The 25886-nt window shown below is 45.5% G+C and overlaps 1 protein-coding gene across 1 annotated transcript in view; it reads right to left on the bottom strand.

Moving 5' to 3' along the window:
• Positions 1-24650, bottom strand: part of Dapp1 (dual adaptor of phosphotyrosine and 3-phosphoinositides 1) — a 49805-nt gene extending 25155 nt beyond the window's left edge. The window contains exons 1-3 of the mRNA XM_075981266.1: positions 24451-24650; positions 7973-8095; positions 3832-3965 (exon numbers count right to left, since the gene is read on the bottom strand). Coding sequence (XP_075837381.1) covers positions 3832-3965; positions 7973-8095; positions 24451-24551 — 358 coding nt within the window. The 5' untranslated portion in view covers positions 24552-24650. The remainder of the gene's footprint in view (positions 1-3831; positions 3966-7972; positions 8096-24450) is intronic.
• Positions 24651-25886: the final 1236 nt, after the last annotated feature.

The following is a 25886-nucleotide window of genomic DNA, read 5'->3' as shown; positions in this document are numbered from 1 at the left end:
AAAGTCTCTCTATTTATAAACACACTGCAGGGCAAAGCTGGGTCTTGGACTAAATAACAGGAGTGACCTAAAATATTGAATTTTAGATCTGATTTTGGAAGACTGAGAGAAAAGCATTCAGGAAGACCTTTGTTCAGTGTGTGAAAAAGGAGTTTTTCTGTGCTCGTCTTCAAACCACGAGAAATTTAGCCTGGAGTCTCCTGATCACTCAGAGCTAATATCACAAGTTCTTTTGTTTTATTTTTTGAGAGTAGGCCTTGCCACGCAGCTCAGGTGGATTTTGAACTTGGGATTACAGGTGTGTACCACCATCTGTGCCCACCAGGAGCCAATGAGTAAGTGAACCAGAAGAAAGCGGCTATTTTTAGAAGGTGGCTTTCTGCTTGCCATGCGTCATCCCTCATGGCCACAGTGGTGACTCCGTGACTTCTGGAGTCCTCCTAGGCTTAACAGTCATCATGACATCAACACACGATCTTGTTCTCCGGAAGCCTATTACTCCCACAGAGGACAGATTAGAATGCTCAAGTGTCATGAGTTTTATCCCTTGGACAAGCCTTGGTGGCTTGGCCTTCATCTGGTGGGGACAGATAAGCAAGAAGAGTGAATGTATTCTAACTCAGTGCTCATGTCCATTGGCTGAATCAAGCTCCAAAGAGCAAATTGTTTATCAGATAATGGAGAGGAGAGGGGGACAGCCAAGGGACAGGATAAGGAAAACGGGAGCCATAGCAATAACGCACGGAAAATTTAACTTTGAAGAAACCACTTCCCTAAACTCTAATTCTAAACCCTTCACATTAATCGCCAGCTGCACTCCAGTCCCCTTTAAAGCCAGGGTCTTGTTATGCAGTCCAGGCTACCCTCCGCCCAGCTGTGTATCCCAGGCTCACCTTGAACCTGTGATCCTCTTGCCTTCGCCTCTCACTACACTTGGCCGTGAGACTTCTTTAGTCAGGATAATGTATTGACAGGGAGGCTGTCTATTGCTCCAAAGGCAGGGTGAAGGTGACCCTACCTGCACTTCGGTCTCAGTCTGCCTTTGAAATCTGCCTGGAGGCAGGATGCGCACCTTTCTCTAATTTTGAGAAGGTCCAGTAATGAGCACAGAGAACCATAAAAGAGATTTAGATAGTGTCTACGAGAGAAGTTTAAACAGCAAAACTGACTCTGCTGGGGCAGAAGAGGAGCTGGGCAGATAATGAGAATGGTTTTGCAGCTACAGCAGTCCTCATAAACATCCAATACTAGCCCAGCTACACTGACGGCAAATATCAGAGGGACAAAAGGAGAGGTGGTCGAAATGAAGTCACCCTGCTCCACGGCTAGAAACCAAGACTTGAATACAACCCAGCCGCTTCAACATAAGCAGGAAATAAAGCTGCAGGGCAGGGGTCAGGGAAACTGAAATGCTTGCTTGGGCCAAGGTAGCAGTGGAAAGGAGTATCCATCCCCAGTGCGTTTGTTTAGGAGAGCACTGCTGGTTAAAGCTGGAGGGAATTGTCAGGGCAGGCCCAGAGGAGTCCCACCAGGAAAAGGACAGATTTAAAGCTGAAGGTTTGAGTTCAGGATGTTCTCCAGTAAACCTGGTGTTTTCAGTTTAAAGAGAAGAGACTGTTTTGTGGTTTCTTTTCTGTGTCTTTCATCTGTGCTAGACACTGATTCACCCTGGGGTCGGTCACAGCCACACACATGGCAAAAGCAGAAACCAATGACAGCACAGCTCTTTCCTTCACACTGATGAAGTTTTCTGAGACGGGAGTTTTCTGAGAAAACTGATAAGTGCAAATTTATGGCAATCAGCTGTGTTACTCAGTTTTTCAGGCTACAGGCTCTGGCAGGTTTCTCACTGTTGATAAACTGAGATTATTTTTTAATCATCATTTAGAGTAAATAGAGCTGGAATTCTAAACCATAAATTCAGAGGTGACCTTTTACTTACTTTCTTTATAGATAAACATGTTACATAATTCAAGCACCAATATGTGTGCTTGAGTGTGGATAGAAAATGTCCTTCAAAGGCCTGTGTGCTAAAGGCGTGGCCCCTAGCTTGGCCTTCTGAGAAGGTGGAACCAGCATGAAAAAGTTAGGTCCTTGGTGGTGTGCCCTTGAAGGGGATATGAAGATGGGACTCAGTCACTTGCTTTCTGGTCATGAGCAAGCGGCTCTCAATTCTGTGCGTTCCCATTGTGGTGGCAATGGGGTAAGGTATCATGGACTAAAATCTTTGATGCCATCGGACAAAATAAACCTTTTCTACTTGCATGCCCATTTAGCTCAGGGATTAATATTGTTACACCAATGGAATGCTGGCTGACAAAATGGTTATATATATATATATATATATATATATATATATATATATATATATATTTAACTTTCCAGTTTGTCTAAATACTGAAATGGGAAATTTCGAATCCTTCCAAGTCATATGAAAGTCCAGTCCTAAAACTTTGTAGCAGATATGGACCTTTATTGTGCATAAGAAATGCTTTCTAATCAATGTTTTCAGTATTGAGCACTCTATCGCTGTGGGCATTGCATGTGACATTTATCTTTGGAAGTGCTTCAAATTAAGCTCTCTGGGTCTCACCTACATCCAAAAAAATGTTTCTCTACATATCAGCTTCATGCTTCACACAGACCCAGTTTCCCATCAGTGTCCATGCCTAAACTGATAAGGAGAAAAATCCTTCTTGGCTTGTGCTTTCTTTACTGTATGTATTATAAAATAGAACATCCTAAGGAAATCCTTAGGATAAAGTCTATGTGGCCCTAACTGTCCTGAAACTATGTGAACCAACTGACCTCAAACTCATGAAGATCTTCCTGCTTGTGTGAGCTTTTAATGTCCCACGAACAATCTATTAATGCATTTTGAGAAGATGTATACTTTTGTAGAATGTACCTTGTTTTCACCTAAAGAGGGTGCTGAAATCCTAATATTTACATTTAAAAATGATACTTATTTTTGTTTATGTGTATGTGTGTGCATGTGTTTGTTTGTATAAGGACCCCATGCACGCACATGTCCACAAGGCTAAAAGAGGGTTGGACCCCTGGAACTGAAGCTACCAACAGTAGTGAGCTGTCTGGTGTGGGTTCCTGAAATCAACCCAGGTCCTCCACAAGAACAGCGAGCGCTCTTAACTGCTGAGCCATCCCTCTAGCCTCCTTCATATACATATTTTTTCATGTTCCACATGACACAACAACATGAAATTTGTTTCTAAACATGGCAATTTCCTATCACAGGCATAAGATTCAAGAGTAACAAGTGTGAAATTTGTTGAAATCTACTTCAGTTCTTCTTCTTCTTCCTGGAACAGTATTTCAGAGGTAAAGTCTACAGTTTATACTATGCCTTGAAGACAATTTGTTTCCTTTAAAACTAATGCTAGGTTTAATTTTCATCATATTTAAACAGGAGGACCAGATCAAACTTTCAGAGGTGATTTGGGCTTAGTCCCAACCATGAAATATCAATCTATTATACTGTTAATGGATTAATGGGCTAATGGACTGTACCAAGGATGGGTTTGTTATCGATGCTGACTTGAGTATGGTGTGGTAGGATGTGTGTATAATTCTAGCACTTGTAAGGCTGAAGCAGAAGGATCAAAAGTTCCAGGCAACCTTGGGCTGTGGTGCAGGCTTGGTCTTTGATGTACACAGCCCGTCTCTTATTATGCAATGTTCTTAGCCCCAGTAGGAGTCACTGGGTTCCGAGCAAATTCTCACGCAGAGAAGGGCATTATAATGCCCTTCTTAAGAAATCGCACACCCCAGGTATTTGTTTATAGCAACATCAACCGGACAAAGATGGCTTACCTGTCTCGCTTCCGATCAAAGGCTGGTTTGCAAAATGCTTGACAAAATCCTTTAAAGTTGAATATTCATTAAAGCCAAATTTAAACGAGTACCCAGTGTATTCGACGTGAAAGTGTTTGACAGAGTCTTTGCCTCTGAAAGAAAACAAAAGTGCTTAATGTTATTTAAAAAATGAGGAGTCTTTTTGAAGGCAGTGAGCATCACCACCAGCTTTTGAGAACGCGGAACATAAAGCCATCCGAATACTAAGAGTTTTAAGGCTGTCCTTCATTTCTTCTGGCAGAGAATACTTTTAGCTTTTCACTCCCCCGGAAGGGAAGAGATGGTCCTCCATCTCCTCTTGGACTGACCACAAGGGCTCTTGAACACTAATGTCCATAAAGCATAAATTCAGGAAGACAGAGGTGACAGAATGACGTATTTGTCCTTGGCACTCCCTTGTCTGGGAGTCAGTCAGAAGTCCACTTCTGTCAGTGAGTTATACGTCCCTCGTCTTCTCCTCCCTTGCCTCTGAGACTGTCTACTGAAAAAATGTCACATTTCTAAGGCTGTCATTTTTGAAATAAAAAGTATTCATAAACTTTCTCCCCCCCACTTTATTGGTCCCCGTTTTATCTTCCTAGCCCCACCCTCACTGTATCATCCACACCCCAACTTCGGAATGCATCAGAATCTACTGTAAGGTTTGCTCAAACCCCCAGACAAAGACTCGACAGGTGGAAAGTAAGCCCTCCTTCTGAATTTAGGTTCTAAGGGGCTGTCAGTGGATGCTCTGTCAGTGGTCAGCTTCAGGACCCTGTCTATCTGGACCTACTGCTCTTCTAGAAGTTATTTACACCTCTGCTCCTTACATCCAATGTCCCTTTCACCTTCCCCTTGGTCTCTGCTGGTAGAAACCCTCACTACCCATTGAGTTTTCCAGTAAATTTTGACTTCTCACTGAGAATCACACGGTAATTCTGGCTCACATTGAGTGCCGTTTGACTTCTCCATCACCCAAACACTTAGCCTCCTTCTTTGATGTTATTCCTGCATTCTCTTCTGTAACAAGATTTGGGGTTTATGGGTGCTGTGAGTCTGTACACTTGCCAGCACGGTCTCTGAATTAAGATGGCTGGTACAGAATGCATGCTTTCAAATATCTATCATCAAGGGAATGAACAAACAGATGAATAAAAAATAATCATACCTTTCAACAACTGGCCTATGGAGTCTGTCACCTCTGCTGGTAGCTTTTCCCCGCTAAGTGTTACCAAGTATTTGTAATGAAAACCAACGGCTTATATTTTAATTTTTTAGGAAGATGAAATGCATGCAATCTATTTATAAACAGCTTATGATTAGATGAGCCACACATATAAAACATTACTTATATCTGTTATTCAATAATTACATGTTTATTATCCAATCTATATGTTTATTTGAGATATTTGGGAGAACTGTGCGCTACAGCACCCTAACAAGCGGTCTCCCTGTCGTATGCTCACCTTCACTGTCAAGAAGAGAAAGCAAGAACTTTTCCCCACTAAAACAGGATTCCATCTTGGACTGGTAGTTTTTGCATCCCCACTCTTTATTTTCTCTTTGTGATGATGTACATGTGTTCTCGCGTGTGCAAAAGCACATGTGTGCATGTTTGTGGAAGCCCGGGGTTAACCTCAGGGGTCATTTCTCAAGAGTCTTCTACCTGGAATTTTTGAGACAAGGTTTCTCACTGAACCTGGAATTCATGGGCTCAGCAAGGCTGGCTATGGCCAGTGAGCCCCAGGGATAATTCTGTGTCCTCCTCCCTAGTTCTGGGATTACATACTAACATGCTCAGTTTTTATGTGGGTGCTGGGAGTCAAACTCAAGCTATTCTTATTTTTTCTTGCATAGACTTAACTACTACTGAATGAGCTATTACCTTAGCCCCTAGTCCTGATACTTAGAGAATGTATAAATAAAACTTGCTAGGGTAACATCAAAATATTAGTAGATATACCTCCCCTTTTGTTGCCTGGATTCTCCCTCACTTTCTATCTATCTCTCCCTCCCCTCTTCAAAGAGGCATGTAGACTCACTGCTAGGGAATGGAAGGCTTGGCAGGGAGCATTCATAGATGCCCCAAGCCTAATCCCATGGAGTGTATATCCCTGTTCCAATTATCCAGGTAAAAACTAATCTAGATGGAGTGGTGAAGAGATTTCATGGATCGTTAAGTCTTTAAATTGGTTCATCTTAAAATAGGAAGATTCCCTGTGTGGGCCTGACCTCTTCACACGAGCTCCGTGAAAGAGAACCTTCTCTGTCCCCAGAAGTGGACATCAGAGAGATGAGCTCGGGCTGCCAGGAAGGCAGCACACATCCATGCTGAGAACATCACGCAGGCCACATAGCATAACCTAAGGTGGCATCTGTCGGTCCATGCTGGTCCTTGAAAGGCAGCTGGGAGAACAGGGCCCCAGCCACACCACAGCAGGGAAATGAAAGCAAAGCATAAAAGGCAAGGAGGAAGTTAACAGTGAGAGGCTGAGTTCCAGAGAGGAGCCCCAGCTGCAGCTGGCAGCCTTATTTCAGGCTGGTAGAATTTAAATAGAGAACCCACCCATGCTTGGCCTGGACTTGAACACATGCAGAGAGAGTGGTATGATCAGTTTGTGTTGTTGGAAGCTGTTACATTTTCTGGTAATTTGTCATGTTTAGGGAAATAATTTTTGGATTTGTTTGTGTGTGTGTGCATGCATGAATGTTCACCTGCATACATGTGTACTTGTATGTGACTGTGGAGGTCAGAGGCCAGCCTTGGTTTTTGTCCCAGACACCAGTCACCTCTGGCCTTGAACTCACGAAGTAGACTAGGCTGGCTATCCAGTAAGCAGTATCTGTTTCCACAGCAAGAGGATTGATAATATATATTACCATTGCTGATTTCGTGATTCCCTCCCCCCATTCCTTTCTTTTCGGTCTTGGGACCCAAATTCAGATTCTTGTGCTTTCAAAGAATGCACTTTACCAACTAAGCTGTCTCCCCCAGTCTGAGAAATACTTTCTTATTTTCTTATCCAGTTTTCAGTTTGCTCCCAATCAGAGAGAAGGGAGGAAAAGAGGGAGACGGAGAGAGAGAGATGAGGGGATTAAAAACAAAACTTCACACCAAATAAACCAATTGCTTCACTAGATGGAAAGGAGATGCAAACAGCAGCAGGGGTACAGCCAGGGTCCCACAGGAAGGGGGGACGCAGGGGGACCACAGAGGACCACACTGCCTTGCGGGAATGCACTGAGAAGGGACCGCATGACTTCCAAGTGCTCCTGGATTTGTGGAGGTGCTGCCACAGTCGTACAATGGCCGTCATTAGTGGAAAACCTGTAGAACCTTTACATGTCCAGTTGAAATGACAAGAACCCAAGAAAACTCACTGCTTACCACTAGACCCCAGGGTGCCAGGGAGGGGCTGAGGGCTACAAGCCAGGTGCAACTCAGAGGAGCTAGATTAACTCACCACGTGGGGAAACTTTGAAAAAATGTAAAGTTGTACATTGTCTACTTCAGTCTGTGACTATGAAAACTCAGGGTTACAAATCATTTTGGCTTCCTCAGGTAAGAAAGGAATAGCAAAAAAGAGCTGAGTCCAGGAACTCAGATGACAATGTTGTTTTCATTGCTGATTGAATAAAGCCAGACAACCCACCGCTTTGGGTTTCAGGTCTTCATGTGTCCAGTGACAGGTTAAGATTAAATAATTTCCAAAGTCTCTTTTGGTTTTGACACATTTTTCCTGCTAGTGAATGGAACAAGAAAGATGTGTATGTACCTCTGTGTGTGTGTGTGTGTGTGTGTGTGTGTGTTCCTGTAAGTGCAAGTGCCCATGTAGATCTATGAGATCTTCTTGAAGCTTGAGTTACAGGCTATTGTGAACTGCCTGGCATGGATGCCAGGAACTGAGCTTGGATCATTTCCAAGAGCCCAATGCTCTCAGCCATCGATCCATCTCTCCAGCTTTGAGAAGATTTCTTCACAGTCTTACTATTCCGAGTTTGAAATCCTTTAATCTGGTGACTCAGCAGGAATCAGGGAGTTTACTGTCTGGCAGTCTGAGTGTTGTAAAGCGAACAATCGACAATGGGACCAAAATCTACCAAGTCCTAAAGCACCTACCTCACGGAGAGAGAATAGAGTCCGGTCTGCTCATTGCTGTCCCTTAGTAGGTAGCTACCATCACGTCCATTGGAGAGGAGAAGTGCCTCAGCTGCATGGCGTGTGAGGTTGCCATGATACCACCTACAAAAAAAAAAACAGAAGAGCACTTTCCTTCGGGATGAGCCACGGGTGATCCTTCTCTGGAGTTTCCTCTCAAAGACTAACTAGCAATATTTTCCATCTTAAGGGTGTCAGAGGCAAACCTGTCAATCCCAGCACAAGGACAAGGAAGCCCTGGATGAGTGTGAGGGAAAGAAGAGGTCCATAGCTGCGTGATATAGGCCCATTATGTTCTGACAGTTCCACATCATCCGAACCTCCAGTTCCTAAGAATGCGACCTTATTTGGAGAGAAGTGAAAAGGAGGCGAGTCTGATGGGCTCATGTATGGATTCTAGCGTGGTTGGAATCCTGTAAAACAGGAAAGCTGAGGAGAGATTTCCATGTAGGAGAATGCTGTATGACCAAGATGGCAGCCAGAGAGTGGGAGACCCCAAACTGGGTCTTCCTTACAACCTTCTGAAGGAGCTGACCTCAGAGATGCCTCGGTTTTGAACTTCTAGCCCTCAAAGCTGTGAGGGAGAGGATTATTCTTCGCCAAACCACCCAGTTTGTGAGGCGGCCCAGTAGACTAATAGTGTTTAAAGAGCCCAAGCTAAAGCAGCCATAGCAGAGGCCGGGGAGATGGACCAGTGTGCCTGTCATTACACCCTGGGAAGACAGAGAAAACGGATCTCCAGAGCAAGTTTGCTCCCAAGACTAGTCCTACCCACAAGCTCTGAGTTTGATTGAGAGACGTCGCTTCAGTGGGTAAGGTGGAAGAGCTATGGAGGAGTCCCAACATCAACAAACCCTTCACCTTCACATCACTCCTCCGTAACATACACGTGTCCACACACATGCAAGCATGTGTACATACACACAAGCATGACAATGGAAAAAGAAAAAGAAATAAAAACAAAACAGCTGCAAGAGCATTGACCAGTTTCTCTCTCTTCTGTCCTCTGTCACTCTTTCCCAAGCGCAGGACAGTTTTATGAGAAGGACACCAAACTGCCCTACAGTCCATGGTCACGAGAAAAATGAAGCTGGGCACAAAGAACCCTGATGTTCATAGTGAGCATTGGCCTGTCACTGCCAAACACTGTTTCAAGTTGATGAATATCTGAGGAGTTGGGAAAGTCCCAAGGAGATTTCAATTGATCTTTTCATGGGCCTGTGTTTTCAATTGATCTTTGTGGTTTAGAAAAGGCAATGCATATATGTGGTGAAAAGAAGACAGTTAACAAAAGCCCTTTTCTTATCCTTGAGCCTCAGCTTCCCTGTTTCTTCCTCCAGGAGACAGTTTACCACAGACCTGTGTCTCATGTGCCCATGCATGAATTCAGCTAGCATTTAATTCTGGCTTCAATCACAGATCCCTAATTCTACAAGGATAAAGAACACTCTAGGCCATGGCTCTGCACCTTGGACCTTTACCCTAGTGACAGGTCCTTCACTTAGTCTTTAAGAACATCATTGTGGCAGTGCAGTGTGATAACTGGGGTAGTGACCCCGGAGCCATGTTGTCTGAGTCCCAATTCAGGTAACGCCTTTCTCTCAAAGCAAGACTTTAGGCAATTTGTTTTACCTGCCTGAACCTCAGCTCCGTTATATTCAAAATCAGAGTAAGAGCAGCTGTATATCACAGGCCAGCAGTGAGAACTGCTCATGTTCACACCAGTGAGACAAGTCAGTACTCAGTAGGTTAGTCACTGTTACGAAGCGGCGAGAGTCACTCAGCTGTACCTAGCGAATTCTCCAATATGATATCCCTTTCCTTATTCTAATTTGTATCATTTCCATTTACTTCAGATAATAGAAAGCTAGGTACAAGCGGTACGAGTGGTAGCTGCCAACTGCAGGGACCTCTAGTCCCAGGGTGCTGGTGACGGTGAGGCAGAGACGGCCAGTCCTTCAGATAATACTGGCATGATGAGATAAACGGTGTTAGGGAAGCATCTGAAGGAACATCTTTTTGCTAACAGCACGGGCATCCGTGGTGATGTGGCGGTGCACGAAGCGTCAGCCTGGGCAGTGAAGAGTAACTGTGAGACTGTGGAAGGAAGTTGCTCCCTATGTCTCGCACTCGCCCGTTTCCTGACCCCGCAGTTGCTAGTGGTCCTTTCTTCAGCAGAACCCTCTCATAGGTGGAATTACACAAGGTGAAAGCACCTGGATGTATCCCTTCTCTGTCTGTCCATCCATCACCTTTACCTTCCCTTTTTATCACAGGCTCTTATTTCCTTTGTAACCCAGAGCCCTCATCCCCTCTGAGGACCTTTTAAGTTTTGCATTTTACATTCTATCTAAAAGTTAAGTTCTGATGTGCCAAACAGAGAGGCACTATGTCTGTCTGGTCTTGCCATGGGGGCCCACCTGAGCGAGCTCCAGGCTCTTTGGAATTGCATGAGGGAGCTCACACAGAGCCTGCTGGGGGGGGGGGAGCTCCCCACTGTCATTTCTCCCTGCACCTTTGTAAGACTGATACTTTTAGAATGAAGTGCAGTAAGGAACCAGGTGACTAGCGGGCAATGCTAAGAGAAGACATGAGCTAATGAGAGCATCCATCCATCTTAGACCCAAGCACATGGGGAACAGAGCGAGTAATGCTGGGAGAGGAGGCCATGCTTTTGCTGGAATCTCTTCTTCATTGGCTCCAGCTGCTCCAAACGCCTTAGCTTAGGAACCACGTGGTCCCCCGCCAGCAGAACCTTCAGGTTGTCACGTGTCAAGATGACGATATCAAAAGTCACAATATCCAGAGAGGAAACCTTATTTTCATGTATTGAGATGTTACCTTCTAGTATACATTTTCCCAGTTCCCTAACTTTTGCAAAAAAAAGAACAAGCTGCAAACTTTACTAAATTATATACCACTAATATGCCAGACATTCTTTTAGCCACTGGTAGTATTGGCTATGCAGTTTAGAATAACGCTTATTTTCCTACTTCAAGTCTTTTGGTCTTACTTTCTGTAGAGAAACAAAGTCAAGACATTACTACTGGTAACTGTGTTTTAGAAGCAATGTGCTATAAGTCACCTTTTATCCCTACACGAGAGCACAGTTGCGTCTCAAGGTCCGTGGCATTAACAGAGCATAGGCAATCAGACTTGAACAGCACGTTTTTGTTTTTGTTTTTTTTTTTTGCCTGGGTTTGTAAGAATATCAAAACTAGCAGTTGACCTTGGAGGAAACAGTGGTGTTATCTCTTCCCTGCTGCAGCAGCAAATTAGGAAACACCCACCCACTAAATAGTTTTCATAGCTGCCTCTCAGTGAGGTGCAGGAAATAAATTCAACCACAGAGAACACAGGCAGGCGGGATCCAGTAAGCTCCCTTCCACTTCAGCCCCACTGCCTTCATCCCAGTGCCTTTCAGGCTAGACCCTTTGGGGAAGCTGCTCCAGCATGCTGCAGACACTAAGGGACTGTGTCCTTTGGATTTTAGGGTTTTAGTTTGCTGGTCTAAGTTTATGTGTCATTTATGCTCTGTCCTTTGAAGAACAGACTTGAAAACTTTCGAAATAACACATGGTATGTGTCATTGCATGCACGCACACACACAAATACTCATGCGCACACACACACCTGTGTCTGTATGTTAAGAGAACACCCACACCAGGTGGGGCTCTGTGAGTTCTAGGACAGCCAGAGCTACACAACAAAACCCTCTCAAAACAAACACACAAACAACAACAACCAAAAAAACAAAATAAAGCAATTCAAAAATGAAATGTTACAAGAAAAAAGTTATCCTTTTACATTCTATTTATTTCTATATTTTTAATATTTATTTTGAACAAATATTTATATCAACCACTAAATTCACTACCAGACCACTAATGATGTTGCCGCTGGAAATCAAGGCAAAGTCTTGCTACTCAAAATCTGGGCTGGTCACCTCTTCAGCACCGACATCTTGCTAGAAATATATATTCCTGTCCCCCAGGTCCCTGGCCTGTTGCAGCCCAAACGATAGTTACCCCGCTAGGAATTTGAGAAACATAAACGTGAAAGACCCTTGATCCTGAGACCTTTCATTCACTTCAGGATCCCTAATGGCTTGAGTTTGATGTTTGACATCGGGAGAAAAGAGCGAGGCAAAGTATTACAGGAGAAGGGTCTTCAGACTAGCACAACCAGAGGCCCCTCATGGCGACATCTTAGTGCTGCGTGGTACTGGATCTTGCGGGAGGCAGGAAAGATCCAGAGAAGCTTCCTGAAGGAAGGTGATCGTGACCTGGGCTTAAGAACGGATATTTGATCTGTTAGGTAGGGAGAGAAAGGACATCTCAGGAGGAAAGTACACAAGCAAAGACATTGGGGTCAATTTATGTATGACACACAGGGACAGGAGAATGCCTAGCTGAAGCACTGGGTCCATGTTGGGAGTTATGCAAAATAATGCAAGAAAAGCTGCTGGTTTGCATATTCATTGAGGGTATTTATTGCCCTTTTCCTCCCTCTCCCCCCCTCCTTCCTGGCAGTACTGGGGGTTAAACTCAGAATCTTGCATATGTTAGGTAAGGCTCCACTACCAGGCTGGCCTTAAACTCACAAGAGATCCTCCTGCCTCTGCCTCCCGAGTGCTGGGATTAAAGGCGTGCGCCACCACTGCCTGGCTCAGATTGCTCATATATTTAATTAAATCCCCCCTTGCTGGGAAAGAGCAGTGATCTGGAACTTGGATTCTGTCTAGAGTAATAAAAGGTCATACATTTGAACCTAAAGCAGGAATAGAAACCCCTGGTTGTAGGAAAGGAGAGAAAAGGCTCTGGAGTTGAATAGCTAGCACAAGAACTCAATAGTTTCTTCCTTTTTTCCTTCCGTTTTAAACTGCTTTCATTTTTGAATGACAGCGACACTCTCCGAACATTGCAACATGCAATGTTGTACCACTCTCCTTCCCTAAAGCCAAGGCACAGATCTGTGGTTGAACCTACGGGTTGGCTTCACATTCCTTGTAAACACAGCGGTGCCAAAACATGAAATGACCTCATTGGGCTTCCCTGGTCCAAGTTGTCTTCCCTTGGGTTGATCTGGTCTGAGTTGTTAAGTTGGATTGGTAGAGCACTGGTTTCATTTGTGTTCATTTGGACATAGAACCAGAGCTGGACGCTTCAACTGTGGGAAAGGCAAAGCACTTGGCCTCTCTCTGTGTCATCAGAGATTGTCAGTGTAGGATGAAAACGTCTCTTGTTTAGCTCAAGAGCTCTTAGTGCTGCAGTTGGTATTACAGTCAGGCTATATCCAAGACAAGAAGTTTATAGAAGTGTATGAAGGCACACACCCACAGGGTTGAACTAAACTTCTCAATTAGAGAGAGGCAATCAGAAGCTATACACAGGGTTGAGGAAGTTCAAAAACAGCTCAGGTAGGCGCAGCACATTGTCTGGGGGAGGCTGAGTCTCCCCACGGTCTTTCCAGCAGGGAGTTTTTGGTGATGGAATCAGCATGGCTGGGCCTTTCCATGTCATTGCTCTAAATGTCCCATTTACATGCCCTACTAGCAGAGCTAAATAGTGAGGCCAGTTGTCCCAGGCTCTAGGAAACAGACAGGGGTGACAGCAGAGGCACAGCACGCAAATACCTAGCAACTGAAGCCACAGGATCAACCTGTTATTGGAATCTGAGGACTGAAGCTGGATGTTCTGGGATATGAAAGCACACAGACGGATGGAAGAAGAGATGCGGTGACTCGGAGACTCAGGAACCAAAGGGACAGAGATGCAGCAGGACCTGGTGTGCAGGTTAGGAATCCCAGCAGGCAAGGAGTGAGACAGCAGGATTAGGAGTTCAAGGCCAGGCTAGGTTACATAGTTAACCCAAATCTCAAAAGATGAGGGAAAGAATGAATGAGAAAGATGGGGGATTGGGGGGTGGGCAAGAGTTCTCTCATCAGAACCTACTTCCAAGTAGAATCAAAGGAGAGAGAGATTGAAGAAAGGAAGAGGAAGAAAGAGAAACAGAGGGTAGAGAGGTAGATGGAGAACACTGGATCCCACAGCTCACCCAGCCAGGCAGAAGTATATGTGTTCTGTGCAGCTGGGAGCAGTATGACTTAGAGAATGCAGCGCACAACGCCCTTCTGCACTCTATGCGCCGCCATAGCATTTGTGAACCGGGCAAGGGGCTGGAGATTGAAACACACAAAGACACACAGAGAGACAGGTCATCCTGGATGCCAGAATGCCCCCTTTATTGTGTCCAGGGGCAGCTTATATAGGGTTCCTTAACTGATAGCCAGGCCCCAGCCAAACGCACCAGAAACCACTCTCCTGCCATCAGGAACTCCTGAGGGTCTCGTGCTCAGAGCAGCTGTAGGCACTCAGATCAGGGGAAAACAAGAAATTCAGGATCTGGGGGTTCACCGCTCCCAATAAGAGAACACACAGATAGTGACCCAGTCATCTAGACAACAGAGGCAGAGAATACAGCAGTCACACAAGAAAAGCTCACAGTGCAGCCCCTGAGACAGATTCCCAGGCCCAGAGGCGTTAGCTACTGGGAGCGGCTGAAGGACCTAGCCACTAACTGGAGACTAGGCTAGAAACTGCGCAGTCCTTGTGTTCAGCCCCCAGGCCAGCCTGCACTGATGTGAGAGCATCAGTCCCCAAAGGGTGTGAGAAAGGAAACGCTTAGGTTGCACTGGAAAAAGCCTGCTGTGGGTAGGAACTTGAAATTACCTGTGCTGACTGGTCAAGGATGCCAAATCCAAGCATCCCTCAGAAGGTTCTGTGCCCGAGGGAAATCAAGTGGATTGGGCACCTGGTCTGCTCACTCTTGTATCGTTCAGAAAGTGCTGGTTCGGGGTTAGCTGTTTTAGGACTACTCTTACCAGTGACAACCTACCCTTGTGGGTACGGGAAAGAGCCCTAAACCTCAAAAGATGTAAAAATTATGGACAGGGAGATCCTTATTCCAGCTCATGTCTACTACATGGTTCCAACTGGTGTTGGTTTAGTTCACCAGTAACAAGCGTTGGATGGAAGGGGACTGAGTTATTAGGGTGTGACGTCACCAGGCTGAAGTCAACAGCCTTGAGTTCTAGTTTTGGCTTCGGGTTGACAAGCACTCCCGCATCTGTTCTTTGACAAAAGGTGGGCTCCCAGGGAAAAGGTAAAATGAACGACCTATAGTCCTGCTCCTGAGGGGCTCCCTTCCAAAAGGAGGGGTGAAATAGGTGGCCTGACTCCCGAACATCATAGAACTGACACCTGCAAAGGCTCAAATGTCACCCCAAAAACGTGAAAGGCACAGGTGTGAGTCTGGACAATAGAAGCAGTGATAGAACCTAGGCAGCTTTAGGAATATGCGGCCCTCAGCACACAAAGAAGGAATTAGAAGGTGTTTGTGAGTCTTAAGGTTTTCACAACGTCTTTTATTACATTAAAAAAAATTCACGCCGTGGGGGGCAGGGATACACAAAGATAAAACAAAACAAAAGAATTCAAAAGTAGTAGAGTTCTGCTTTCTGGGGTGTGAGTCACTTACAGTGTTCCACGGAGTGCCTGGCTCCCGCCCACATCCCTTATCCGGGTCAGCAATCTGTGAACTGCCTGAGGAGTTCTAGGCTCCTGAACCACGGCCACTCATGCCCAGTTACCTCATCGTCCTCCTCACAAACACAACGTGATGACCATGAAATTAATTCCATTTTTCTACAAGCATCCAAAGAGTCCATATCATCTGCTAATCAGATCTATCTCAGACCCCCCGGAATCCAGACTAACCCCAGTATCCTAAGTTTAACAAGATCCCACCCCAAGATGAGATCCAACACTTGCTTTGACAAAGACCAAGATAACGGATATTCTACCAAAAAGACAGAGCAAAATGATGAATACAATTCAGTCTGTGTATGTGGTGTGTGTGTTCACAGAAAAATATAGTTATAAAACAAGAAAGATTTTTGAACAATGCCATTTTAGGTAGACATGCTGTTTGGGTAGAAATGACTAATGTATTTATTTGCCAATTTCTTTATTTTTATTTTTTTGAGACAGGGTTTCTCTTTATAACAACCCTAGCTGTTCTGGAACTAGCTCTGTAGACCAGGCTGGCCTCAAACTCACAGAGACCTACCTGCTTCTGCCTCCTGAATGTTGCAATTAAAGGCATGCACCATTTCCTGACTTATTTCCCAATTTTTAGTAATTAACAGATCAATATAATTTTAACTTTTTATTATAAATACCTTCAAGCACACAGAAGACTGAGAAATAGTTGAAAGAATGCTTCCATTTTAAAATACCCATTAATTTTGTGTGCATGTGTGTGCATGCATGTGTATGTGTGAGAGAGATGTGTGTGTATGAGAGAGGTGTATATGAGGTGTGTGTGTGTGTGTGTGTGTATGAGAGAGGTGTATATGAGGTGTGTGTGTGAGAGAGAGAGAGAGGTGTATGTGTGTGTGAGAGAGATGTGTGTGCGTGTGCATGTATGTGTATGAGAGGTGTGTGTATATGAGAAAGAGGTATGTGTGTGTGCATGTGTGCGTGTGCATGAGAGAGAGGTGTGTATGCGTGTGCGTGTGTGTGTGTGTGTATGGGCATGCCATGGGATATATGCGGAGGCTAGAGGACAGCCTGTTGGAATTGGGTCTTCCTTCCACCACATGGGTCTCAGGGATCGAACTCAGATTGTCAGGTTTGGTGGCAACTGCTTTTACCTACAGGGCCATCTCTCTGGCCCAACAGTACCTATTCTTTAGGGAGAAGACATTTTTAACTTTTTGCTCTGTCTTTTATATAGTTTTTGATGAGCAATTGTTAAGTAACATTGACGTATCACGGAAGGGACACTAGTCCACTGGAGCATGGCTCTGGCAGGCCTTGCCCTTCTCCCCATCTCCTCCACCTTGCTAAAGAAAACGTTAGATTACATCCCTCAAGCTAGCCACCAAGGTCTATTCCCTTATTTGGCCACTTTCTTCTCCTGAGGCTGCTGGTTCACTAATTAACACGTCTAAATAAAATTAAGCACCGCATCCTAACACAGGGTTTCCTCCTTTACCTTTATAAACCGCCAAGTGCGTGTTCCACACCTGTCTCCTCTCTATCCAGAGGGACAAGTACTCCTACCCCTTACCTTTCTCCCTCATCCTTCACCACCACACCTTAGCCCTTTCTAACACAGACCTCCCCTTTTTCTCCTCTTTTGAATGACACATGCAAGGTCATTTGCTGCTGTTTTTCTGCCTGAGTCAGAAAGCACCCGATCTAACTTTTCTTCCCCACTCAATAAAAAATCTCTCTGTGAAACAGGTGTTTGGGTGTGGTTTGTGCCTAATCCGGGGTCTGAGAGGAAGCCTTCTCTTTGGGGTTCCTTCAACCACGATATGTCAGGCTTATATAATCTCATAAGTGTCTCCAAAATACAGCATTCTTTCATGTAATCCTAATGTCAATCCTAAATGGCTACACGTATGCATTTTAAAGGTGCAAATTTTTTTAGAATTCAGATAACATGGTTAGATACTAATTGGGTAGCTTGGGCTGGGTGGGGTTGGGAGTGTGCCACAGAGCATCTGGAGGAGGACAAGGGGCAGTGCCAAGACTAAGTTCAGCTCCAGGCAAGGAGCAGGGAGCATCAGCTAGAGTATGAAAAGGTTACTATCTGAGCCAGGAATCAAGCAAGGGTTTAAAAACCAAGGACAAATACAATATGTACTCACTCATAAGTGGGTTTTAGACATAAAGCAAAGAAAAATCAGCCTACAGTTCACAACCTCAGAGAACCTAGACAACAAAGAGGACCTTAAGAGACATGAATCTACAAAGAAAGGAGAAAAAGACAAGATCTCCTGAGTAAATTGGAAGTATGGGAGGATCATGGTAGAGAGTAGAAGGGGAGAGGGGAGGAAGGGAAGGGATTGGACAAAAATATATAACTCAATAAAAACAACAACAACAACAAAAACGTTATGGGCCTGGTTCTGAAAGTGAAATAGCACATCAGCCAGGTGGCTGCTTGGCTAGAGCTGGCCAGACTGAATGCTACCTCCAGGGGGGGGCCTGGGATGTCTTAGTACCCCAATCTTGTCAGCCTATCTCTTTACTCAGGACCCCCACCCTACCTGCACCCACCCCACCTCTATAAAGTGCTATGTTTTCTTATTCAGCTGACAAACATCATCCAGGGCCACCTTCCCCCCTGCATGTGTTATTCCAGAGACAGAGTGTTTCCCCAGGCAGCGTAAGGCCCTCAGCCCAAACTGTTGCATGGTCTTGCTGTGCACAGGGTGCATTTTGCTTCTGCACACTCCACGCTTTCCTTCCAGACCCTCCCAGCCTTGCACAATGTCCTCATTCCATAGCCGGGTTTATGAATGGGTGGACGAGCAAAGAATGCAGCCAAGCAGCCCCTCCCAATGCGAGGGACCTGTGGGGCAGCTTCCCAAATGTGTAAGTGGAAGGGAATCACCGGCGGAGGAAAAGACGAACACAACTTAAGAGGAAACTCGCTAGCACCAAAACATCCCAGACAGTTCACTGATTACACAACATCAAACAGCCACGGAAGAGCCGCCTTCTACTTTTAGAATTCAAGATTTCAGAATAGTCCATAGAAAAACAAACCCATCACTCTTCCGGGGGGTCACCTCTCTGTTGACACTTCCTGACTTGATAACGTTCTTAGCCTGTTTTTTGTATTTGTTTTCTTATCTAGGCCCAGAAAACTGAACATACACAGAATCGAATAAGATTCTGGCTCACTGGGATGCTGGCCGGTCCATACGGCCTATCTATTGTGAAGTAGCGAAAGACCGACAGCTTTTATAGTTATAGTGAGTTGTGCTGGTTTCTAGAAGCTATAGAACTTTCTTTTTTTCCTTCAGCTCACGTGTGCACCAAAAAGTGTACCATTTTAATGAAAAGAGAAGTTGGAGGAAAATTAGGAAGTTGTTTCTGTGGTCAAGAATGTGGGTTTTGTAAACCTGGGCATACGGCAAGAAGTAGGTTCCTCACTTTCTCGCGTGGGTAACACCAACAGGATGTGAATTAAATGCTCCTACAGGCAAAGGCCATAAGACCTCGTTGTGCGTGAAGCTTGCAAGACTGACCGGTCACCATGATTGTTTAATTGGGAGGCTCAACAAAGCAGAAATGCCCAGCGGGGAGGCCATCAGCCCCCACTGCTTATGTCTGCCACCTGCTCAGTTCACTTGGCTTTGAAAGTCACCAACAGTATTTCTGAAAGGAATGCCTCACATTGCCTAATAGAGCACTGTGAATGCCAGGAAGGTCACAGAGTGGTTGCTTAGTAGGTGAGCATAGCTAATGATTGTCACCACAGGGAAGGTACCTGTTTTGCAAAATAAGCGCTTGCATTGAATCCAACTACCCTGGAGCTTTAGCCAGTTGGATTGTTGAGGTCCTTACACGTAAAGTTGGAGTAAGTGTGTTTTGGGGGGACCAGAGTCGGGGTTCACAAAGTGACTGCCTTGTAATGGGAATTCAGGGCATTTATCCATCGTGCATTTCCTGGGCCAGCAAACTGCCAGCCAAGGGCCAGTTCCGCCAACCATTTGGTTTGTATGGACTGAGAGCTAAGGATGGTTGGACAGTTTGAAATGGTTAGGGAAAAGTGTGTGTGTGTGTGTGTGTGTGTGTGTGTATGAGAGAGAGAGAGAGAGAATAGAATCCACATGCCATTATCCACAGCTAGTGTTTGGTTGGAGCCCTATCACACCGTGTGTGCGTGTTCTCTTACGTGTGTCTAGTGTCACAGTAGTGTGTGTGATCAGCTGTGGGGAAGTCATGAAGCCAAAATCATTTGTCACCTGTACCTTTACTAAAAAGATGACTTTTTTGTTGTTGTTTTGTTTTCTGACAACCTCTGACTTTCTCTTACATGTGAGAAACAACAAAGGTTGTTTTCCTTCCTCCCTTCCTTTTTGAAAGACAGGGCCTCCCCATCTAGCTCAGGCAGGCCTCAAACTCACCAGCCTTCCTTCTGCCTCAGCATCCCAACTGCTGGGAGTGCCCGTGCACGCGCTCCCCACTTTGCAAATATTTTTAAGGACAGGTGAACTCTCATTTTTTAAAAAAAATTCTCCCTCTCTCTGTTTCTCTGTACAGTGGGCCATCCATCTAGTTTCAGAAGCTAAAAGTTAGATCATAACCTATGATCTCGGCTTTGCACTGTTTGGGTCTCCTGAATGGATTCATCCTCATGAAAATGTCAGTCCTTGAGGAGAACTCAGCTGTTTTTTTTGGAGAGTCAGATTTTGCTTTATGTTTCTCTGGAAATGACGACTACAAGAGCTTTGGACTGGAATCAGCCAACTCCCGGGTCTCAGTCTTAACACCTGTGTAATTTGTCTGAGGTAGGAAGTAGGGCCGATGGACTCAGTAAGGAGAGGGGACGGGGCATCCCTGGCAGCTGTTAGCTCAAATTCCAGGGACTCTTAGAACACAGCAGTAGGATCGATGAGGAGGACAGTTCTATTTTTGAACTTCCAGGCAAGGTTCATAAGGAAGCTTAATCTACATCTGTCTTAACCCCTGCAGACACTTTCGGCTATGTCAGCAGAAGTTGCCATGCCAACGGCTGTCCTTCCTGCATCACCTTCCCTTGATAGCCGGCTCTGCCTTATTGTCCATTAAAAGCTCCTCCGAGACTCATCTGGAGCTTTTCCTTGGACCTGTCTTTGAATCCTAAAAGACCCACAGGACTCCCCACCATTCTCCCCCCCCCCCCCTTCCCGTACCTATAAGTCCTGGTAGACCTGAAGTGTGCTCTGCCTGCTCCCCTGTCCATGCTCTCGGTAGGAGTGTCTGTGGCTGGGTTATAATCCCTTTTCAGATAAGATTTTACAAACTGGACACAAGGCCCACACAACACCACCTCCTGCCCTGAGGGTTCTGACAGTCCTGTGGTCCTTGCTGGGGTGCTGGGTGTGGGAAGCTGTGGCTGGGTGGCCAGCGTGCTGAGCCTCCCAGTGCCTGACTCACGCCCACCTAGGAAGGGACCTAGCTGGTCCCACAGAGCCCAGCTTTTGTTGCCTCCCCTCCTGCTTGGGCCTGCCCTGTTCCTACACCTCTGGAACAAAGAGGGCTTTGTGTCTCCTCACCTTTGGGGCTCACTAAAGGACTAAAGAGGAAAATAAGTGCTTTTGGACTGGCACTCTGACGGAGCTGAGTGGCTTGTTGGGGCCCAAGTCTCGTTTAGAGACTATACAGCCAGTGTTCCTATGTGTTCTGGGAGGGCCAGGAATGGACTTGCTGCAGTTCTGGGTCTAATTCACAGTAATGACATATTCAAGAGCCTGAAGAAAAATGGGAACTAGAGAACCAAGATTAGTCCTCGCCCCTTCCTGTGGGTGTACACTTCCACTGAATTATCTCTTTATATAAAACACACAAGGTTCCTGGTTTCATCCATGGCACCACAAAAAAGCAAAACAACAACAAAAAGAAACATCTAATAGCTGAAGAAGCTCGTTAAAATAATTAAAAAATTAAGGCATTAAATCTAGACATCTTTTATCTATCCATGACAAAAATAAAATTTTTTTAAAATGGAGCTTCGAAAAAACTGGATTATTCTGGCTTGGTACAGATCATACATCACCAAAGTGGATTAAAGGTTCAAAGACTGAGTTTCATTTATATTCAGAATCCGGCCAGAGGCAACAGGTCCTTGCCAGGATTCCTCTGGTTATCTCCTATGAAGAGCTTGTCACCGGGGTGCTGGGGGCCAAGAGTGGCTTCTGCTGGCGTTTAGATATTCAGTTTTGCAGGATGGAGGTTAAATCACCAGCCATCTCGTTTATTTGCTTATTCCTTAGTAGAGCAAAACAGCTCAAACAGGCCAGTGTCTGGAAGTAAAGGAATTCTAGAAATCAAGGCTTTTTTTTTGTTCCCCACACAGGTAGACCATTGATTATGTTGAAATGAAATATGTTCTTTCCTGTTTTTCAAGGGAGGCAAATGATGCTAATAGTGCCAGCTGCACCCTTAAAGTTGAAATGGGTGAATTTACATGCAAAATGCACTTCCATGAAGTGATTAGCCACAAGGTCCCAAACTAGCAAACAGAATACGAGAACTTACTAGTGATATCGAAGTTTAGAGACACACCTAACAGAACTAAAATAAAAGCTAAAACTGTACTTAATACTTCAGAGAATATACTCTGTATACCTTGAGTCTCAATTCCAGTTCTGCTTTAAATACTTGTAGGGGAAGGAAACAGATGTCCCTCCACCCAAGAGACAGGTGTGTGTGTGTGTGTGTGTGTGTGTGTGTGTGTGTGTGTGTGTGTGTGCCATGCATGACCTGGGCACCAAGAATTGAAACAAAACAGAAGCTGAGGAAGTAATTCAGCTGGTAGAGCGCTTGCCTCAAATACTGGAAGTCCTGACTATAATGGGGTGTGGCGCCATACACCTGTGATCCCAGCCCTTGAAAGGTGGAGTCACGAAGACTAAGAAATTCAAGTCGTCCTCAGTTACCCTGAATCGTGCCAGTCATAAAGGAAAGAACGAAAAAAAAAACCAAAACAAATAAAAATGTCCTTTGCCTGTCTTGTGCACAGAGAAGGCTGCTCCCCATGCTGAAGAACAGTTTATACAACCGGAGTTTGCTTTGTTCTTGAAGCCAAACTCTGACAGTCGAGAAAATATCCAGGTCTTCTGATGTTGAGAAGTCTGGACACACACACACCACTGATTTCAGGCCCTTAGGACTTGGGGTCAGGTGTCTGTTCTTTAGGGGGAGAGGCCTGTGGGTCACCTGCAGTGGCTTCATTCTGCCCCGGGATCTGCGTCAGCACAGGGCACAGACACAGAGGTTCATTCGTGTCCTCCGTGTGCTCAGCGCTCTGAAGCATAGATCCTGCCTTCAGGATTTAATTAAAGAGACAGAGTCGAATATTTTCTGGGGCTGACTTCTCCTTTAGGGTGTCATACTTCAGTGGACCAAGGGGCCTGAAAACATAGCTACAAAGCCTCCGGAGCTGGGCAGAAAGGTGGCAGCTGGCCTGCTTGCCTCTAACCCTGATTTGGATGCTCTCAGAAGAGCCCTTACCTTTTCTATTTTAGAGTCAAAGAGAGTCGCAAAGAGACTCCGGGACCCTGATGGCCTCTTGAGGAGTTTCCTTTATTGAAAATCCTAGCTGTCAAGTCTGGTTTGCCAAGACCTTAGCTTTAAATCTAAAGAATTATTGTGACCTATTTTTAGAATTTTTATTAATTCATTATTACTAGAGGTGTACATGGTGTGTGTGAGTTTGTGGGTACCTGCCTGCCACTTCACTTATGTGGAGGTCAGAGGACCAGTCCGTGGAGTCAGTTCTCTCCTTCCACCACAGCCCTGGTTCCAGGGAAAGAGCTCAGAGGGTCAGGCTAAGCCACAAGCACCTTTACCTGCTGAGCCAGCTGAGGGCCATGAGAAATTTTACAGTAGAACAACCCAAAACGATACAATCTCTTCAGTGTAAACAGAGATTTCCACCTATCTTTAGAGGAGGAGGGGGCCTCTAGCAGGTGCTGTCAAGCTTTACTTCACTGATGTGACCCCTAAGGGCAGGATTTAACCCTTTGGGGCTCACTTTTCATCCTTTGCAAGATGACAGTAGGTCTCATGTCACTGGGCGATGAGGGATTCCAGCTACTTACAGACAGCAAGTCCAGCATCCCCTCTCTTGGGAAGCACAGTGTTTGGGTGCAAGGCTCGGTCCCCAAGGAAGCCCCCTTTCCTCTCTGAGTAGCCTTTTCATCTTGACTAAAAGTCCCCAAGCACAGTGCCGTCAGGCTCCCTTGTGATGCGCTCTGATGGTCCCACCTAGCCTAACCTTCTCGACCTCTCTGAATCCGAGCTGTCGCTACCTAGTTCTTGGACTGTAGCTGGCTAAGAGGGTGTGTTGCCTTTCCAGAGACTGTGAAAATAGTCTACGGAAGAGCTCCCAAGGGCCATGTCAGAAGAAAGAACCATAAAGACCAGATTGATGCACAAACTTCCTCCTTCTTTTTCTTCAGGAATGAAAAAACAAAAACAAAAACCTTTTACTCACAAAAGTGTGGCCTTTCTTCGCTGCCAAGAGGCAGCGTTCAGAACTCTTCAGCCCCAAGGTAGCAATAAATGAGCACACTATCAAAGAAAGCAGGAGTTTCCACTCACACACCCCACTTCTGCCCCAATTGTTACAGGATGCCCAACCATTGATTTTTGTCTCAGGTTCTCAGTCTGTTTTCACTTAAAAAACAAAAATAGCTTACACTTTTACAATGAATCATCCCCCACCCCCAGGAAGCTCCCACAAATCAATAGAATGGCGAGGTAGAAGATTGGGGTGGCAGAGGGAAGAGACATACAGAAGCTACTCACTGATTGAAGGGAACGTTGATACGGAGTGGCAAGTTACACTCCTTGAAAAAGCACTCTTACCCCAAGTCCTGGAGCAGGTCTGCTCCTCCATCGGATCGACCCCACAGCTCTGAGGGATCCTGGATACTCATGTTCCCTCCTAGAAGTTCCGCTCTGCCCATTCGTTCCTTTGCTTCTGATGGCCACCTTCCTGCCAGGTGCTGTTGAGAGAGAAGGGCTCCAGGGCTGGACACACACTGCTCCTCAGTGAGACAGGAGCCTGCAGTGGCTGAGGCTCTCACTAGCAAGGAAGTGAAACTTGGTTGCTCCGCCCACTGACACTGCCACCCCGGGCCTGAGGCATAGGCAGGGGTGTTCTGTCAGTCAGGAAGTGTGCAAACTCGCAGCACCTCTGACACCCACAGTGCATCACCAAGTCAGTTTTTGCCCAAAGGAAACAGCAAGACCACCCACCCAGGATTGAACTGTTCTGACTCTCCAGAGGACGCCAAACTGGAGCTTCCCCCTAGGCAAAAAGTAGAAGAGGGCGCAAGAACCACCAAGGAAACTTCTACATCAGAAACATTTTCTGAGTGGGTTTAAAAAATTAAAGTTTTTTTTTAAAAAAAAAAAAAGAAGGGAAGGAAGGAAGGAAAGAAAGAAAGAAAGACAGACAGACAGACAGACAGACAGACAGACAGACAGAAAGAAAGAAAGAAAGAAAGAAAGAAAGAAAGAAAGAAAGGTATGGTGGCACATACGTTTAATCCTAGCACTCAGGAGGCAGAGGCAGACAGATCTCTGTGAGTTCGAGGCCAGCCTGGTCTACAAAGTGAGTTCCAGGACAGCCAGAGTTACACAGAGAAACCCTGTCGTGAAAAAAAAAATTAGAGTCAAGCAACCTGTCCCACTGGATCCTAGCTTGTTTTTGGTACTGTCTCCAAATTTCTTTCCAAGATCCCCTTGAAGCTTACTTAGGTTGGGGGACAGTTACTGTTTCTCTTATGGAAGAAGGACAGGGGGCTAAGGCTGTCATACGCATGTCACACGCATGCCCAAAGCCCTGGGGTCCATCCCCAACACCAAAGAGAGTCCTGTAATCCCAGCACTTAGGAGGTAGGCAAAAAGATCACAAGTTTCTGGCTACCCTCCTCCACATGGTGAATTTAAGGCCAGCCTGTTTCAAAACAACAGAAATAAATAAACAAGGGAAGGGATTCAGTGAGAAGACCTCAAAAGAAAGTTACAGAATAGCAGCTGTCTGGTCCTCTGGTGAGGGGGAGTCAGTCACATTAGCGCTCACTGGCCTTGAGTGGCTGGAGATGCAGTGCTATCTAGACTCCTATGCAGGGGCGAATTTCATCTGCCTGGAAGGGCGGCAGTGGGTGGATAAAGAGCCTCCTCTCTGCATGTACCTCTTCCATTAGCCCATGATGAACTGGGGTTCTCCAGGGGGCTAGTTCATTAGGTATCATAAGGAAATTGTTAGAATGAAGATCAGGGCGGGCATGCTATAC

This window comes from Microtus pennsylvanicus, chromosome 7, assembly GCF_037038515.1.
Source record: "Microtus pennsylvanicus isolate mMicPen1 chromosome 7, mMicPen1.hap1, whole genome shotgun sequence".
Taxonomy (NCBI): Eukaryota; Metazoa; Chordata; class Mammalia; order Rodentia; family Cricetidae; genus Microtus; species Microtus pennsylvanicus.
Note: the sequence above shows the minus strand (reverse complement) of the source record. Positions and strands in the feature narration are given on the sequence as shown.